The sequence below is a fragment of the Manis javanica genome, chromosome 15, assembly GCF_040802235.1.
Source record: "Manis javanica isolate MJ-LG chromosome 15, MJ_LKY, whole genome shotgun sequence".
NCBI classification, from domain to species: domain Eukaryota; kingdom Metazoa; phylum Chordata; class Mammalia; order Pholidota; family Manidae; genus Manis; species Manis javanica.
In genome coordinates, this window is record NC_133170.1 from 15,238,179 (window position 1) to 15,255,190 (window position 17,012).

At 41.1% G+C, this 17,012-nt stretch overlaps 1 protein-coding gene across 5 annotated transcripts in view; it reads right to left on the reverse strand.

Annotated features, from left to right (window-relative positions):
- AEBP2 (AE binding protein 2) overlaps positions 1-17,012 on the reverse strand; it is a 254,470-nt gene that overhangs the window by 135,578 nt on the left and 101,880 nt on the right. Inside the window, exon 10 of one of the 5 annotated variants that reach the window (XM_073223405.1) lies at positions 1,421-3,960. The exons of the other annotated variants lie outside the window; for them this stretch is intronic. Within the exon in view, the coding sequence (XP_073079506.1) occupies positions 3,918-3,960 (43 nt within the window). The 3' untranslated portion in view covers positions 1,421-3,917. Of the gene's footprint in view, positions 1-1,420; positions 3,961-17,012 lie in introns of those variants that run through there. 5 annotated transcript variants of the gene reach the window in all.

Consider the following 17,012-nt stretch of genomic DNA (forward strand, 5'->3'; position numbering starts at 1 on the left):
GCCTAGTAAACATAATGTTCTTCATGTAATTGTAGACTAATAATACCAAAATAAAAAAATAAGCACTAACTGTAAGAATTTAGAACGCAACATAAAAAAATACCAAACTAAAGGAGGGAATTATTAGAGATAAAATTTTGATCAGAAAGCAATAACAACAAAGAATATATAAAACCAAAAACTGTTTCTCAGCAAATTTAATTTCTGCAATTATTTTTCACAATACATAAACCCCTGGCAAACCTGATTGGTTAATCAAAAAAGAGAGAAAGCAAAACAATGTAGCCTTAAGATAAAAAGGTGATAACCACAACTATTTTTTGTTTTTAATTGTGATAAAACCACAGGCTTTTTAAAGCAATTTAAAAATCACAAAAGGATATATATGCAAATTTATGGAAACTGTTACAGACCCATTGCAGATTCTCAAGACCACACCTGCCTCCTGGACCACCCAGGACCTCAGTTCGCCCAGCCGCACTGCTGTGGCCACCCGGCTTCATCTGCAGACATCTCTGCGTGTCCTGTTCTCTCCTGAGGCAAGTGTCAGGTTCTGGCGACACGGCCTCCCTCACGCTTTCCCCCTCGTGCCAGGAGCCACAGAAGCTCTGGCCCCCTCAGCACAGCTCACTCAGATCCACGTAGGCTCTGATTCCTAGTATCACTTCTGAAATCCAACAGACTCCAAAAAAACTGGCATTCCATGGGGGTGGGATCAGGAGCAGCCGAGAGGCCAGGTGGTGCAATATGGAAGGGTGGGTAGGCAGTGAGCTCCGTGGGGGGCAAACACTGACCAATGAGAGAAATGAGATGGGAGGGTGCAGGCCGATAAATCCATCTGCCTTCCTCCCTCCAACAGACTGTTCAAACACCTATTTTCTGTACAGCCTGCCTGGAGACGTCCTGTCTGAATGAGTGGCGTACCCTTCACCCTTCAGAAAGCAGTGGGCAGCTTGGTAACGTTCACCTTCAGTTGCTTTCAGTCCTGCCCTGTCTCCCTTTTCCCTCCTTCCACCGTCTCGGGATTGCACTCCCAACAAAACGTGACCACTCAAGCCTTTCTCCAGCCTCTGCTTTCTAGGAAGGCCAAGCTGACAGTTTAGAGAAAATGGCTGATTTTGTACCAAAATATAAACTAGTATATTTGACCAAATAGGAGATAAAAAGCTTGAACAGATTAATAATCATGGAAGACACAGGAAAACAAAGTAGCGGTCTACCATTTCTAAAGACACCAGGCCCAGATAATACAAATGTTGCATTATATCTAACTTTTAGAGTACAAATAATTCCTAGTTTATCTATTCTCAACCAAAGAATTCATTTTATTTTGTGCATTATCATGTTCTTATTAACATAATAAAGATAGTTCAAAAAGAGAACACTGTAAGCAAATTCCATTTATGAATAAGGATGCAAACACTTTTAAATGATATCAAATAAGTTATGGCAGTGCATTAAAAGAACAACTCATCATAACCAATTTATAAAGCAAGTCACGTCAATGTCAAACATGTATAATGGAATTCAATAATTTTCTCAGTAGGACACAAGGCTCTTCAAGATCATTCTCTTTCTCCCTCTCTTCCTCTACACACACACACACACACACACACACACACAACTATGATCATATGAATAAAACATTAAAGATGCATCTGGTTTCTTCCCAGAACCTCTTCTAGGCTTCCTTGTTCTTTTTCCTCATTCCTCAACCACTGACCCCCAGAGCATCTTTGGGGTGAGTAGGCCTAGCCCATGGTGTATTCCATCCCTCATGAAGAACCACTGGGGAATATTCCACAGAGAGCTACCCTCACACCTGTACCCCAGTACCTACCAGGAACTCTCTCCTCCTCAGATAACCTATTACCAGCTTCTCTCCCCAATGTCCACCTTTCTAATCTACCCTCTTCAGAAAGGGGAGAGCGTACCCCTCATTGCAGTTCCCTTGACCTTTCCTTCATGAGTGTGCTAGAACATCAGGGCCCAGAAAATACAAATCATCAGAAAATGTGGTAATGTGCACTTCCGTAGGAAGCGGCAATATCCACATGGTATTTTGTTGTCTGGTTCTGTCGGTTTGTAGGAGACAAATTCTCTGGAACAAGAGAATGGCCACAAACTCAAAAATGACAATCTATCATGACCTATTAGATAGAAATATTCACCACACAATGGAGCTCTGCTTCTCCTCTGATTCTTGATATAACAAATTGCTCATGGCACGGGCTCTGGAGAGAGACGGATATAAACCCCATGTTCAGCTCTGCATTTTCCTTTGTTTATATACCCTTGGGCAATTTGTTAGCCACTCTGAGTTTTAATTTTCCACATTTAATTTTCCTTAGTTACTCTCATCTGTGAAACAGGGGAACTAGTACATACCTTGTAAGCTTATTACAATAATTAAATAAGAAAAAAAAGATGTTCAGCACAGTGGCTAGCATATGCTGTGTGCAGTAAGTGTTAGCTGTTTCAGTATCTCCCCTAAAGTCCATGCTAGTAGATATTGCCACAGGTTTCCAAATTCTCACATCTGTTCAGGTAAATAAACTTGTTTAATGTACTCTTTCAGATCATTAGTATTTCTAACTAATATTGATGGGAAAAAGGCTTTTTTTTTTTTTTTACAAAACATAATTAATACTTCTCACCAAACCATGGTTCATATTTGTTACTTCTATGTAAGGTTTTTTACCTGTATCTACTGCTAATTTGCTTCGCCTCTAATTGGCCTTCCCCCACTTTTCCCACGATTCTCAGCCACACTGCTGGGCTTAGTCCTTCGTAGGAAACCGGCATCTGAGCGTCTGCTTCCTCACGTGAGCGATTTTCAGTGCAATACGGGACCAGATGTCATGAGGGGGGAGTCTCCTGCATGGGTCCTCAGGAAAATGAAACTTAAGGACTAAGAAACGAATTTCCTGAAAATGCCTGATTTACAGAAAACTAAAAATTTACCCTTCAACCAGTGAATATCCACCAATAACCTCTCCCAATCCTCAAGCCAGTGAACCCGCTGCTTGGACTCTAGCTCATCTCCCCCTCCTCGGTCAGCACTCCTTGCCCATAAACACAGCCGGTCCCAAACCGGCCGCAGACTTAGCCGTAGATTGCTGCAGTTTGCCCACCCCAAACTGCAGTTTCTCTGCTATTCCCAAATATACTCGATTCCTGGTAATCAAGCTGGCCCCAGTTTACCTCTTTATTTAGGTGGACACCCAGTTGAGGAGAATTTCTGCTCAGCATTTTCCATTCAGGAGTGACAAGGAAAGACAAATACTTAGGTGTGTGACAGACAGTGATGCAGCCTGTCGCCACGTCGGGCACCAGCCACACTGGGTAGAGTGTCCATGCCACCCTGGCTGACTGGGTGATCGTAGGCAGACCACTTTTGCTCTCTGAGCTTCATTTTTCTTATCCAAAAATCGGGATAATGCCTATTTCACAGAGCTGGTAAAGAACAAATAAGACAATGAGGCTATAAATCTCATGCATGCGGAAGAAATTACCCCTCAGCTGGCCTTCCTTCTCCACAAAATTTCAATTTTCCCTGTGTTCTCCTGGGTACTTTCTTTCATGCTGATATATGGAAGCCATTAAACAATCCTGAAGAGAAAGGCTGAGAACCTCTGGTTGTGGGCACGCAGTCTCACTCACAAGGACTTGTCTATTTGCTGCACGTTCAAGCCTTCCTAACGGTTTAGTAATAATACCTCTGATCTTCTGCAGTTACTTCACTGCATCAATTCTCCTTTTTGAATGAAAGTCCAAATTCCTAATTCCTAACATGCGCGCTTAGAAATGAACACCAGAGAAAATGTCCCAAAGCATGTGAAAGGATTTCATACGTTCTTGATGAATATAGTCTACTATTGATGTTTCTTCATTCTTTACAAAAACAATTTCCAGTGTCAGTGGCCCAGACTCCAGGATATAAGCCAACCAGCTGATCTACTGGAGAAACAACAGAAGAATGTATGAGAAATTCTGGTTATATATTTTTGCCTCATTTTTTGAAATTTCTATTTTTGTGTATAGCATTAATAACTTATTAGTATAGTATGTATGAAGCAAAAAAGTTTAGAAGCCATTACGAATTTATAGTGCACTCAGCAGTCCTAAGTGTTTTGCTTCTTAAGATAAGTTACCATAAAGAAAACAACCTACAGCGTCAAGAGAATTTCAAATATAAGAAACGAATCATTCCACGCACTTGGGCAGTAAGTGTCCTTCGGGACTGAAATCATGGTTTTCTTGACCAATAACAGTGGCCGGGATTCTCTATCAAGAGTCCTTCATAGAGAAAAATGAAGACAAATTGGTGGGATTCCCCAAGCCACGTGACAGAGAAATGCTGGTGAAATACTCTGTAACACTCGGGGTTTTCTGTGAGGAGAACACTCCCCTTACAGATAAGCAGAATCACTTGACGAAAAGGTCCAAGGTCACATTACTAAGAAATAGTAGCGTTGTACCTTCAGGCCTCATCTTCTCATTCCCTAGTCTGTTATTGTTTCAATTTATGCTCCAGCTGCATCTTACTGGGTATATGAAAACCACATGACAGCTGGGGGGCAATGTGGCACGGAGCTAATGTGGTTTACTGGGGGAAGCTTCAGTAAACTAGAAGGCTTCAGAAGCTTGAGTTTTAGTTCTGCTGCCAATACTTACTGCATGAGTGATCTTAGAAAATTATTTCAAATCTCTCCAAACATCAATTCCCTCATTTTATAAAGAAGACACAGTAACCCCTGCCATGCCTACCTCAAGGGGTTGTCAGGATGCACGGACAGAAAGTGTGTCAACATTACCTTACAAATGATAAAGAATTTACAAAAGTCAGGCGTTGTTTTTACACATTCACAGTCAGAGGTTGCCTTGGGCAGCCATGGAGCCAGCACAGTCCTGGATATGTCCCACCCATACAGCGGCAGGCACTGATAATCTGGGAATTTGAGACACCATGTGATATGGAAGCTATAGAACCCTGCAGCTTCATTGACTTCCAGTTGCAAAACAGTGAATCCCTATTCAAATTCAGCTTAAGGTTCATCCAAGCAAGCAATTTAAGAAAGGAAAGGGAAGAGCCTCTACCCATCTGTAGTCATGGAAGGCAAAGTGTGTGCCCTGAAACTGGAGGGAAAATAAGGATGAAAAATGTTCAGTTTTGGTATTCTTGGAGTGGCAATGGTGCACTCAATTCAAAAAGGAAAATAAATGCTCCTGGTCCAAAATCATCATCTTCAGGAAAGAAAAATCAGAGCCACATTGCTTCTTCTAGCCAAGCTCAGACACTATCACTAAGCCTTCTTTGTGGGGCGCCAGTGTAACAAAAGAACTAAAGGAACATTAAGAGCTGATACTTTCCTTAGAATCACTTAATTCTATAATATACAGATGGAATTTTTATTTTAATAGCCATGCAGAGAGTAATACTTCTAAACTTTCCATTTGTGCAGCTCAGAGTTTGCTACTCAGAGGAGTGAAAAAATATGACTGGTAAGGCTGAGAGTCAAAAAAAGGAAAAATTTCGCCATCACTTCTCTCTCACTACTTTTTATTGCTCATGTGCATGGGCCTCAAGGGTTCAAAGGCCAAGGAATTAATTAGAAATGTCTGTTCTGGTAGAAACATCACGGCCATTGCTGTGGTTAGTGATTTCTTTTTCACACAATTTTGAAAAGCTGAATTATCACCAAGCAGTGAAATGCTCTCTCTTGGTAGATTCCTCCTCATTATTCTTAAAAGCTAACTACAATTGCAGAGAGGGTTTGATGCTATTTTCCCATTATGTTGAGCAGGTAAATGACCCAAAGGAGCTCTTAATACGTCTGAAGTCCTGCCAAACCATTCCTTCCAAACCCGAGACCACACACTAAGATGGATATTGAGATTTCTTGGTTTCAAGACTAAGAGAAATGATAAATAAGCCAAGCAAAGTAAGATGAGGTGACCACTTTTAGGCCAGTTTCTTGCCAAAAACGCTTTCAGAATACAATTGCCATAAAGTCATTTAATGCTCCCCAGCAGGGACCTGGCATTTCTTATGAGAAGAAAACCACTTCAGATTAACCACTAGGCAGAGCAGCAAAGGCAGTCCAAGGGATCGATAAACATAAAGAGACAGTCAATGACAACGAACATAGCGATGCAGGAAACCAGCCAAATTAGAATCTTAATGAAGTGTTCCGAAAAAAAAAAGTCTATCATTAGATTCAGTATCTTCTGAATCAATACGACTGGAACAAACCAAGCATTCAACAATAACCAAATAAATAGGATAGAAAATTTAGCCAGTCTGCAAAATTACCCAAGGCTTATTTTTTGTCTAGAAATGTAATTTTCAATCTTTAGCCTTAAGGGCTTGAGAAAGCTGCTCATAGTCTCAAAGAGGAGCATAAATAACAAAATGCAGGCATCTGTCACAGACCACAGTTGGCGAGGCCTACCGAGCAGGACATCAACGTCCACTGCTTTGAATGGCCCTCAGCACAGCAATACATGCTTCTAGAATTCAAATACATGTCAGCGACGTTAAAATATCCCAGATTTGGGAAACATGCATAGGAGTACCTCAAAAACACATTTCCAGCTCTCGAGTTACCGAAATAAGTAAAGCTGGAAAAAACATATAAAGCAACAAAATATATGCTTTCCAGGCCTCATTATCAGACAATAAAACAGAGAATGCCCATAAAGTTTTTGTTCTCAGTCAGAATTAAATCATGCAGGAATTTGTGGCCTTTTTTCTTTTACAAAACAAACTTGCAAACCTTTTCTAAAGTGTGTTATTTGGTCCCACGTGTGCTACTAACTTTTATTGTTCTTTTAGATAAACCACAGTCTCGTCCCTCCTTGAGGTCTAACGCTGCCCTTTCAAGTCACTGTGAAAATGGGATACATGAAAAAAGCCAGAACTCCAAATTAAGGCCATCCTAAGAGGAAAGTAAATGGGAACAACAAAGCAAGGATAAAACTTCTCACTTGAATAGTAGTGGGAAGAGGTTTTATTCGGAATAAAAGGTCTCCAGTGTCATATGGAGTTTTAGACATAATTTTAAGAGCAACCACTGTAATCTGCATACTACTGATACCTACATTTTTACCTGTCCTCTATCCCTCTACCTGGTCAACCTTGATTATCTTCCTGCCCTGTCCCAGCCCACTGCCCTTGGCCCCATTCGTGTCTGACATTATTTCTAAGTTGATAATTAATTTAGTCCTGGAAACCTGAATAAACTTAAGGAGGCTAGAATTAATAGGACACGGGACACCTTAATGGCATATATTCTGAGGTCTTTACATACATTAATTCACTGAATCCTCATACCCCCTAAGGTAGATACTGTCATTCACATTTTTACAAATGATGGAATTGAGGCAGCTGGCTTACAGAACACACAGCTAGGAACTGGTGGAGTTGGAATTTGAACCCAGGCCATCGTTCTAGAATACATACGCTAACTCCTGTCTGAGGCTACCTCTTTAAAGAAAGCAGGCCAACAAACAAAAAATGCAAGATGCTAAGTGGCCTCTTAATCCCTGACCTACTAGCCATTTATTATTTGGGGAATTTTCCCAACCCTTCTAGTGTAGTCTCATGGAAGACGCACAAAATAGAGCACATGACCAAAACAAAGCCTTCCAATGGCAACAGTCAATAAAAATGGGTTGAATGAATGAATGAATGAATGAATGAACGAACTGCTGGGTCCCTCTGCTTTCCCACGGCCATCTGTTACCATTAGATTTTTCTCAGTGAGCAGGCCTCACGTCCCTGTTGTTCTCCTTGCTCTGAGCACAGGTTTCTATGGGTTTCCTTCTATTTGTACCACTTGCTGTAGTGAACCTAGAGGCCACTTGGCACTCATCTGTCCTCATTTTCCTCTCCTCTGAGTCCGTCTGCTCTTCGGAGGCTGCGTTCCCTGCAGACTCTCCAGTGAAGCCACACGGGCTTCTGCTTTTTACAGTTCTGGCAAAATACATCAGGCATATAAGAATACAACAAATACCACTCAGCTAAAGAAATAAAAAACAAAATTGCCTGCTTAAATTGAAGCTCCTGGGAAATTTAAGGCTTTTCTCTTTTCTCTTCCCTGAAGTAACTATCCTTATATTGGGGTATGTTTTATACTCTTATGTGAATCTAGGAACAATGTATCGTTCTATATGACTTTAAACTTTAGAGAAGTGATATCACATCATATATGTGCTATTCCCACAGCATTATGAGTTATTTGAATCATAACGATTTAAGAAGAAAAAGAAAACAACAAGAGAATGTGGTCCCCACTACACAGGTCAAAAAGGACATCACTATTACATGGAAGACCTCCTATTCCATTCTCCTCCTGTATCCCCAGAGGTGGCCACGACCTTGACTTTTGCATTACTCCTGCTTTTTTTTTTTATTAGTTGCTACCACTTAGGTGTGTATCCCTAAAGCAAACAGTGCTGTATTTCTACCTGCTTATCTTATATTATGTTTGTATATACTCTTTGGTGACTTGCTCTCTCCACTCATATTGGAGATTCGTGAGAGCACACGGATGTCGGAAACTCTCCACACTGGTTCGCACAGCAGCACCCCTTCATTTTCGCTGTGGTAGACTACTACGTTGCGTGGAATTCCACAAACAATCCACTCTCCTACTGATGGGATTTTATCTTGCTGTTGTCTGCACTGTTGCTTTTACCTGTCTTTTTGTTATATAAGTAAATACTTCTGAGCATGCCCACAGCATACATATGAAAGAATCACTCCACTACCGTTCTGTTAACTCAGGTTTTCTGGGGGACGAACTGTAGTCACTTCTGTATTTTCTCACTTTAGATTGAAGCACAGTCAGTTCAGGATTTTCCGGATTCTTTCATCAAGGGTGGGGAATGTAGTCCAGGTAGCTTGATGAGGAATCGTAATTCTGTATGGCAGGAAGGCTTCTTCTGGCCCACGGTCGCACTCTGTCTCCCGCAGGCGCCCTCTCGGATCTCTCTCTTCCTGCTTTTGTCATTTCTGTATTGCTTTGGTTTGCGTTTTGGCCATTTCCTTCGGTGGCATCCTCTGACAGATGTCATAGATGCCCCTCTCAGGGGCAAAATAAGCTCCAGATGCCTTCCTATGCTCTTGTGCCATGAACAATTGGAGCACTGCCTTCAGCCCTCTATTCCCAGATTCACATTAGCCCAGGAACCTTTCCACAAGTTTTTCTGTCTCCCCTGACTTCATCAGGAAGAAGGATTTGGAGTCTCTCTGGCTGCATGGAATACACACCAGGCACTGGGAACACTAACAACAGAATTACGTACAAAGTCTGCGGCTGCAGTGAGATTTCAATCTGCTCTGATGGTCTGTATTAATTAGCTTAATTCCTGAGATTTCATGGGAAGCAAAGGAAAACTATTCCCTCTGGTGGAATAAACCACTGAGGTATCCCAAAGGCTCATTCTCAATACCGGACAGGTGCACTGCCAACACAGTAGCCACTAGCCGGAAGTGGAGATTGAAATTTAAATTGTAAATAACTGAAATTGATTTGATCTTCAGTTCCTCAGTTATACTAGCCACATTTCAAGTACTCAATAGCTACACGTGGTTAGTGGCTACCCTGCTGACAACACAGACATAGAACAGTTCCATCATCACAGAAAATTCTATGGCACAACACTACCACAGAGGGTGCTTGCACCCGACGGAGCCCATGTGGGCAATCTAGAGGAAGGCAGTAGAGTTCCAACTAGTAGGACCACTGAATTGGGCCCTAGGCATCCAGAGTGATAGCCAGAGTAACCTGGCTCCCCTCAGCACCTGGGAGAACCAAAACCAGACGGGCTCGCACCAGGGGCCACGGGCCATTTCTGAGAGGCCCTGGGGGCCACTCCTTCCCTTGAGCTGGACAAGGACATGGGCAGGGCTACTGTTACTCATCATAGGCCGATGTGATGAGCTGCGACAGATGAGACCATCCTTGTATTTCATGCTGCTGTTCCCCCACATGGCTAATACCTGTTACAATATGAAGGGAGGACATTTCTCCACTGGAAAATGCATACTCTTTAATAGTATATTCAATTTAATAATATTAATAAATAATTTAAAATTTTAATGATGTAATACAGGCCATTCACCAAGTCTTAGTCATAGCAACTGAAATTTTTCATGTCTTAAATGTTTATATTCATTTTATTTGCCAGTCTCTGCCCTTTGGCATATAGACCTGTTGGTCATTGCATATTGGCATATTTTAACTGCAAAAGCAAACCCTTCCTCCTCTATGCTCCTTCTATCCAAACAACTTTATGAAAAGAACTTTGCAGAGTTCTTGGTTATTCAGCTCAATCTCATATTTCCTTCTCTCTCACTGCATCAAGCTTGAGCCTGTGAGCCCTCAGGTATCATTCCTCTCCCCTCCCCTGGCCTCCTCTGCGTAACGGACGGGCTGAGCCCTGCAGGCCACATAACCAGGCTCCCCTGAAGCCACAGAGTCTGAAGTCAGCCAGGGAAGGCACGGGAGCAAGACTGGAGATATGCAGGGAAGGGGAACCCAGGGTATTTCTGCCCTTCCCTCTGTACCACCAGCAGCACTTCCCCCAGGGGCCAGTCTCCTCCCTCTGTCGTGCCAGCTTATATACCCAGGCCTACAGTGGCATCATTTTTCCATAGAGTGACTCTGGCCTCCAGGCTCTAGTAACACCAACTCAAACCTGTCACTCAACCTGGGAATGACATTGCTTCCTGCCATTGCTAGTATAAGGGTTGGTTCACCATCTCCTGTTTGACTTACATTACCAATATTTCCAATTCCTGCATTAAACTCCCTCTCACTACTCAAGGTAGTTTCTGTGTTCCTGGTAAGACTCTGATACACAAAATCTGTTAAAGCTCACATAGGAAAGCTGGCAGGTGTCTTCCCCAGTTATTGCAAAGGACTCCATCCCTCCCAGGAGGAGATCAGTCTGTGTAAGCCAAGTTCACAAAATTAAATCCTCCCCCTAAATTGCACACATATATGGGTACATGTGCTGTATCTTGTTCTGATTTTCTTCATTGTAATCTTCAAAAACAAGAACTACAAGAAATAACAAGGGTTGGCAAGGATGTGGAGTAAAGGAAATTATATAACCACTGTGGAAAGCAGTATGGAGATTCCTCAGAAAACTTAAAATAGAAATACCACATGACCCAGTAATTCCACTTCTGGGAATTTACCTGAAGAAAACAAAATCACTGATTTGAAAAGACATATGGACCCCTATGTTTATCACAGCATTATTTATAAATAGCCAAGATATGGAAGTAACCTAAGTGTCCATCAATAGATGAATGGATAAAGATGTGGTACATATACACAATGGAATATTATTCAGTTATAAAAAAAGAAAAAATCTTGCCATTTGTAGCAACATGGATGGACCTACAAGGTATTATACTAAGTGCAATAAACCAGGCAGAGAAAAATAAACACCATATGATTTCACTTAATATATGGAATCTAAAAAAGTGAAATAAATGAATAAAACAGAAATAGATTCACAGACACTGAGAAAAGACTGGTGGTTGCCGAGGGGTGGAAGCAAGGGTGGGTGAAATAGGTGAAGGGGATAAAGAGACACAAAAAATTCCAATTATAATTTAGTCACGGGGATGCAAGCATAGCATAGAGAATACAGTAAAAAATATTGTCATATCTTTATATTTGACAGATAGTAACTACACTTATTGCAGTATTTAATAATGTAGATAACTATCAAATCACTATGTTGTATACCTGAAACCAATATTGTATATCAACTATACATCAATGATTTTTTTTAAAAAAAGAACTATATCACAGACTCCAAGAAAGGACTAGCAGTTACCAAAGGGGAGGGGTGGGGGAGGGTGGGTGGGGAGGGAGGGAGAAGGGGATTGAGGGGTATTATGATTGGTGCACATGGTGTGGGGGGATCATGGGGAAGGCAGTACAGAACAGAGAAGACAAGTAGTGACTCTGTGGCATCTTACTACGCTGATGGGCAGTGACTACAATGGGGTGTGGAGGCGGCACTTGATAATACGGGTGAATGTAGTCACACAATGTTTTTCATGTGAAACCTTCATAAAAGTGTATATTAGTGATACCTTAATTTTAAAAAAAAAGGAACTATAAGAACCTACCCACAGCAGGAAACTGTTTAGTGATTCAGGTTGTACCACACACAGTGGCCCCTGCCAGGAGAGGATAACAGATGGCTGCGATCCAGCCCTCTGACCACCAGGCCTCATAGAGGGCTGACTTGATCAACCCAAAGGAGGCTTTTTTCTGATTGGTCTTTGCAGGCTGCGATGGAGGGGCACATTTTGCAATTCATCTGTCCAGAAGGAGTTTCTCCTTCTAATTTGCACAAAGGTAACTTTGTGCTAGAGGTGGCCCTCCTCCTGTGTATCCATTTTCCTATCCAGATGGAGTCCTATAGATCTGAGGTCACTTAATTTATTATGGAAACTTCTGATGAGGAACACAGGAGGCCCAGGGACCTCACATGAAGAGGCTCCCTCAATCCTCCACAGGCCCTAGCATTTTCTATGTTCTAGATCACGCAGTGCATTATGATTGTGGCTTCACCTGCCATCCCCAGAGGTTGTTAGCTCCCCAAAGGCAAGGACTGTGCCTCTTTAGCTTTGTATCTTCAGAGCTTAGCAAAGTGCCTGGTATATAGTAGGTGCTCAATGCATGTTTATTGAATGAAGACTGAATATTGTCTTACAATTCACAAAGTACTTTTACATATGGTGGCACCTTCAATGCTCACAGCAACAGCCGTGAGGAAATCTAGGTGATTTTGCAGATGAGGAAATAGAAACACAGAAACTAAGACCGCGCTCATGGTTAGTGAAGCAGGAAGGACTTAAACTTGGACCTACATATTTCAGACCAAAGTTCTATCACCCGTAACCAGGGACTCCTTCTGGTCTTGATTTGACTACTAACTCTGTACAAGACTTTTAATGAATTAGGATAAAGCACCCCCTCTGGGTGAATAAACTATGAGGAGTTCTTTTCTCTGAGGACACAGATCAGAAAAAGACCTTCCTTCCCCCAGGCTAGCAGGCCACCTCGACATGTCAGGGTGCAAAGCACATCCCACCTCTTTATACATGGTTACATATAAGGTACCATTCATTATAGCCCATCTGCAAACTGAAGTTCAAGGATTCCTTTTCATTGTGCTTTTAAATTACAAAGGGCTTCTTTTATTAATTCTAATATATACTTCTACTGCAAAATGTTTCTCTTGGTTTTGTCTTTGACCTTTTATAATGTATTTAAACTCAAAGCATTCAGGAAGCTTTTCATGGCGGCAGTATTTTTATTCATATCACAATGAAATAGCTATTTTATATTAGCTCCCTTCTTCTCCTTTCTGTCGCCATCATCTTGGAATGTGTAGGGCACTGTGCAAGATAATTTTGAATAGATTTACAATCTCTTTCCCATAAGCCTTCCATCTCACTTGAAAAGGTGAATTTCCCTCTTTTGCCTCTAGCTTTGCTTTTTTAATGAGTTAACCAATAGCTATTTTGAATAGAGATGTGAGAGTACATCATCTTTTATCAGCTGTCAATTCTCCATTAAGTTTTCTTTTTTTAATTCTCTTGTCTTCAAATAGAGGATGTAACTATTTAGAAAGCAAACCTAATCCAAAACCATGCCACACCAGGTCTGCACTATTCTTGTTTAAGGATCATTTAATAGATGCCAGAAAGTACCATTCCAGATTCACGAAAACGGGGTGCTTCTCTTGATATTAAACACACACACACACACACACACACGTCAACTGCAAAATTTTTTGTAACTTTCTTTGGTCTCCTCAAAGACCAAAAAGGATTGACAACTTCATTCTGTTTTACATTTTTTTCATCTCCTTTACTGTATCAATTGGAGACTCTTTCTTTACACCTTTTTAGGCAATTGTTACAGACACTTCTGAGGTTTATCAAATTTCTTCAACATTAATGTGAAAATTCCATTACCTCCCAATGCAATAGAAACAAAAGTTATAATTTCAACTTTACTTTTTCTCTCTTCTTTCCAATCTTTACCTCAGGTTCCTTTTATCTCACCTTTTCAATTTCTAAACCTCAAGATCAAGCTTTTTCCTGTGTTTCTATGCACCACCCTCTAATCCTTGCACAAAACAGGAATTCAATAATTTCAAACACAGTATGCGCACACTCAGCCTTCTTTCTTTCTACGTTTCCGTCAGTCACTGACACTTGCTGAACATTGCTCTCCCCTCCCCAGTTCAGACTGGTTTTAAAGAAGAAGTGCACCCTACTAACACCATTATCCATTGCAGGATATAACCTTGACCTTGGTCTGCTAAGATCTGTATATTTTTTTCAGTCTTATTGAAATTGAATTGAACACATATCACTGTATGAGTTTTAGGTATGCAGCACAAACTGACTTACATATATTGTAATGATTACAGCAAGTTTAGTTAACATCATCTCATAAAGATACAATTTAAAGAAATGGAAAAGAAGAAGAAAAAAGTGTTATCCTTCTAATGAGAATTGTTAGGATTTACTCTTTTAAAACCTTGCCTATAAGTATAGTCATCGTGTTACACTATACATCCCTAATACTTATTTTAAGATTTGTATATTTTTTCTTAATCACTTTGGTCATCAGCAGATGAATGGATACAGAAAGGTAAGATAAAAGTCTGGGAAACCAACTTGGGGTAACTGCGGTGGCCTGCAATGTCATCAGGTCCCAACCGAGGTAAAAGCTGAACATCACAGGAGAAGAGACAGAGAGAAGGGACCCTAAGCGTTGACTGACACGACTCCATTTCTGGGATGTGTGGGATGAAGGAAAACACAGGAATGACTCCTGAGTTCAGCTTCGGTAACTGGACAATATTGCCCTGCGTGAGACAAGAAGACAGGAAGAAGAGAGCATTTTGATGAAAACACGACTCAGTTTTGGTAAATAGCCTTCCTCTGGAGAACAACTCTTTGCTTCTGTTTTCATTCAATTCAAAGTTGATGTGCAGCATGTCTTAGGTACAGTGAGATATAGGGAAACTGACTTATACTTAGCAGTTAATTTTCTGTGTTTGCCTTTGATATCTCCATAAGACACCAAAAGGTGATGACTGATAAGCAGTTAAAAAAATACAAATCTGGAACTCTCAAGAAAAATCTGGGCTAGAACAATATTTTTTTTAGTTACTAATATCCTCTGTGCTCCAAATCTAATCTTCCATCCTGTGGTTTGTGATGCTGGGACAGATGCTGCAAACTACATTTCCCACACTCCTTTGCCAGCTGGCTTCCTGTTAGGTTTTCATTAGAGATTTGAGGCAGTTGGAGGAGACAAGCAACTTCCTTCTTCCCTTCGGTTTAGTGTTCCGGTCAGAGGCACTTAATTCCAGCAGCAACAGGTGGTTCCTGCCTCAAGCACTTTTGGCACCTGTACCCAACTCATCTCTGGCTTTCAGAGTTACAACAACTCCCCAGAGGCCCAAGCCACAGCTTTGCATGTCCTCCATGCTGAGTTCTAGCCTTTGATGATCCCAATCTCTTCCCTGTTGTTTCCCCATTAGCCCAGTGCTTCCTTTTGTGTTTTTTCTATCCTTCAACAGCTGTGGAAATAATTCCCTACACTAAATTCCCTCTGCTGAAATCTTTAGTATGGTTTCAGTTATCCTGACTGGACAGAGACTGATTTACTTTGTGTACACAAAAATTAATCATAAACATCCCCACATTCAAGGAGCTCACAGGCCCGTTAGGATGAAGACAGCCAACACGTGCCCTAGTTTCATTTCAGGATGGTGCACAGCACATCCTTCTTTCCTCTTCCTCCCAAGACCATGATAAAATGATAGCAAAGGAATTAAAAGTTATAAACCCCAAAAAGAGAAAGAATAGGGAAAAAAGGAGATACATCTGCAGGGCAGTTCAACAAATTTCTGGAAGTTAGAAAGTAGAGACTTGTAACTGATGAATTAGGTAGGGCACTCTGGAATCACAGTCTGGAAGACATAGAGAGAGGACTGTGGGTAAGGATGGAGACAGTCTGCCCAGCAAGGCCCAGATGACCTAAAACTTAGAAACACCAATTATCATGGAGGGTAAGAGTGAGGGGCCAGGCTGAACACAGGAATAATTGAATGTGCATAGACTGGCTTCCCTTCCACACCCCTGAACAAAGAGTTCGGCAACCAGACAATCCCCATCCTCCCACTATACAAGCTATACAAATGGTAATCCACCTGGTAGTATTTGAGGATGTGTTTGCATAATTAAATTGTTAATGACATCAGTGTGTGTGAGTCATGTCTATATCCATATGGACATTTCAATTATAAAGTTAAAGAAATAAAATATCTTGATTTGTCACACACAAAAAAATACAGTCCTTCAAGTTTAAGGGGAGGGGACAAAAACTCTACCTATTGCTAGGAGAACAAACAGACAAATAGCAAGTTTCTAGAAAGTCATGTGACTTGAGGAAAACGAAGTGAAATATGCCAGTTACAGGAAGACAAATACTGCACGATTCCACTTCTATGATGTACCTAAAATAGTCAAATTCATAGAATCAAAGAATGGAATAGTGGCTGGCAGGGCCTGGGGGAAAGAAATGAGGAGTTGCTGATCAGTAGGCATCAAGTTTCAGCAGAGCAAGATGAATCAGCTCTAGAGATCTGCCGGACAACATCAAGCCTACAGTCAACAATGATAGACTGTGCACTTCAGGATTTGGTTAGAAGGCAAACTTCATGTTAAGTGTTTTTTCCACAACAAAAAAAAATTATTTTAAAGAAAGTTATGGGAAATTAGAAACACTGTCTTGATCAATTTTAGGAAATACAATCTGCTGCAGTGACCTTAGCATATTATTTGGGGATCTCAAGATAACCCTCAGAAGATCTAAATACAAAATCAGTTTAAAAGAACTAGAAGAGAGTGACCCGAGAGAATGGGTCTGGGGCTGATAAACAGCAGG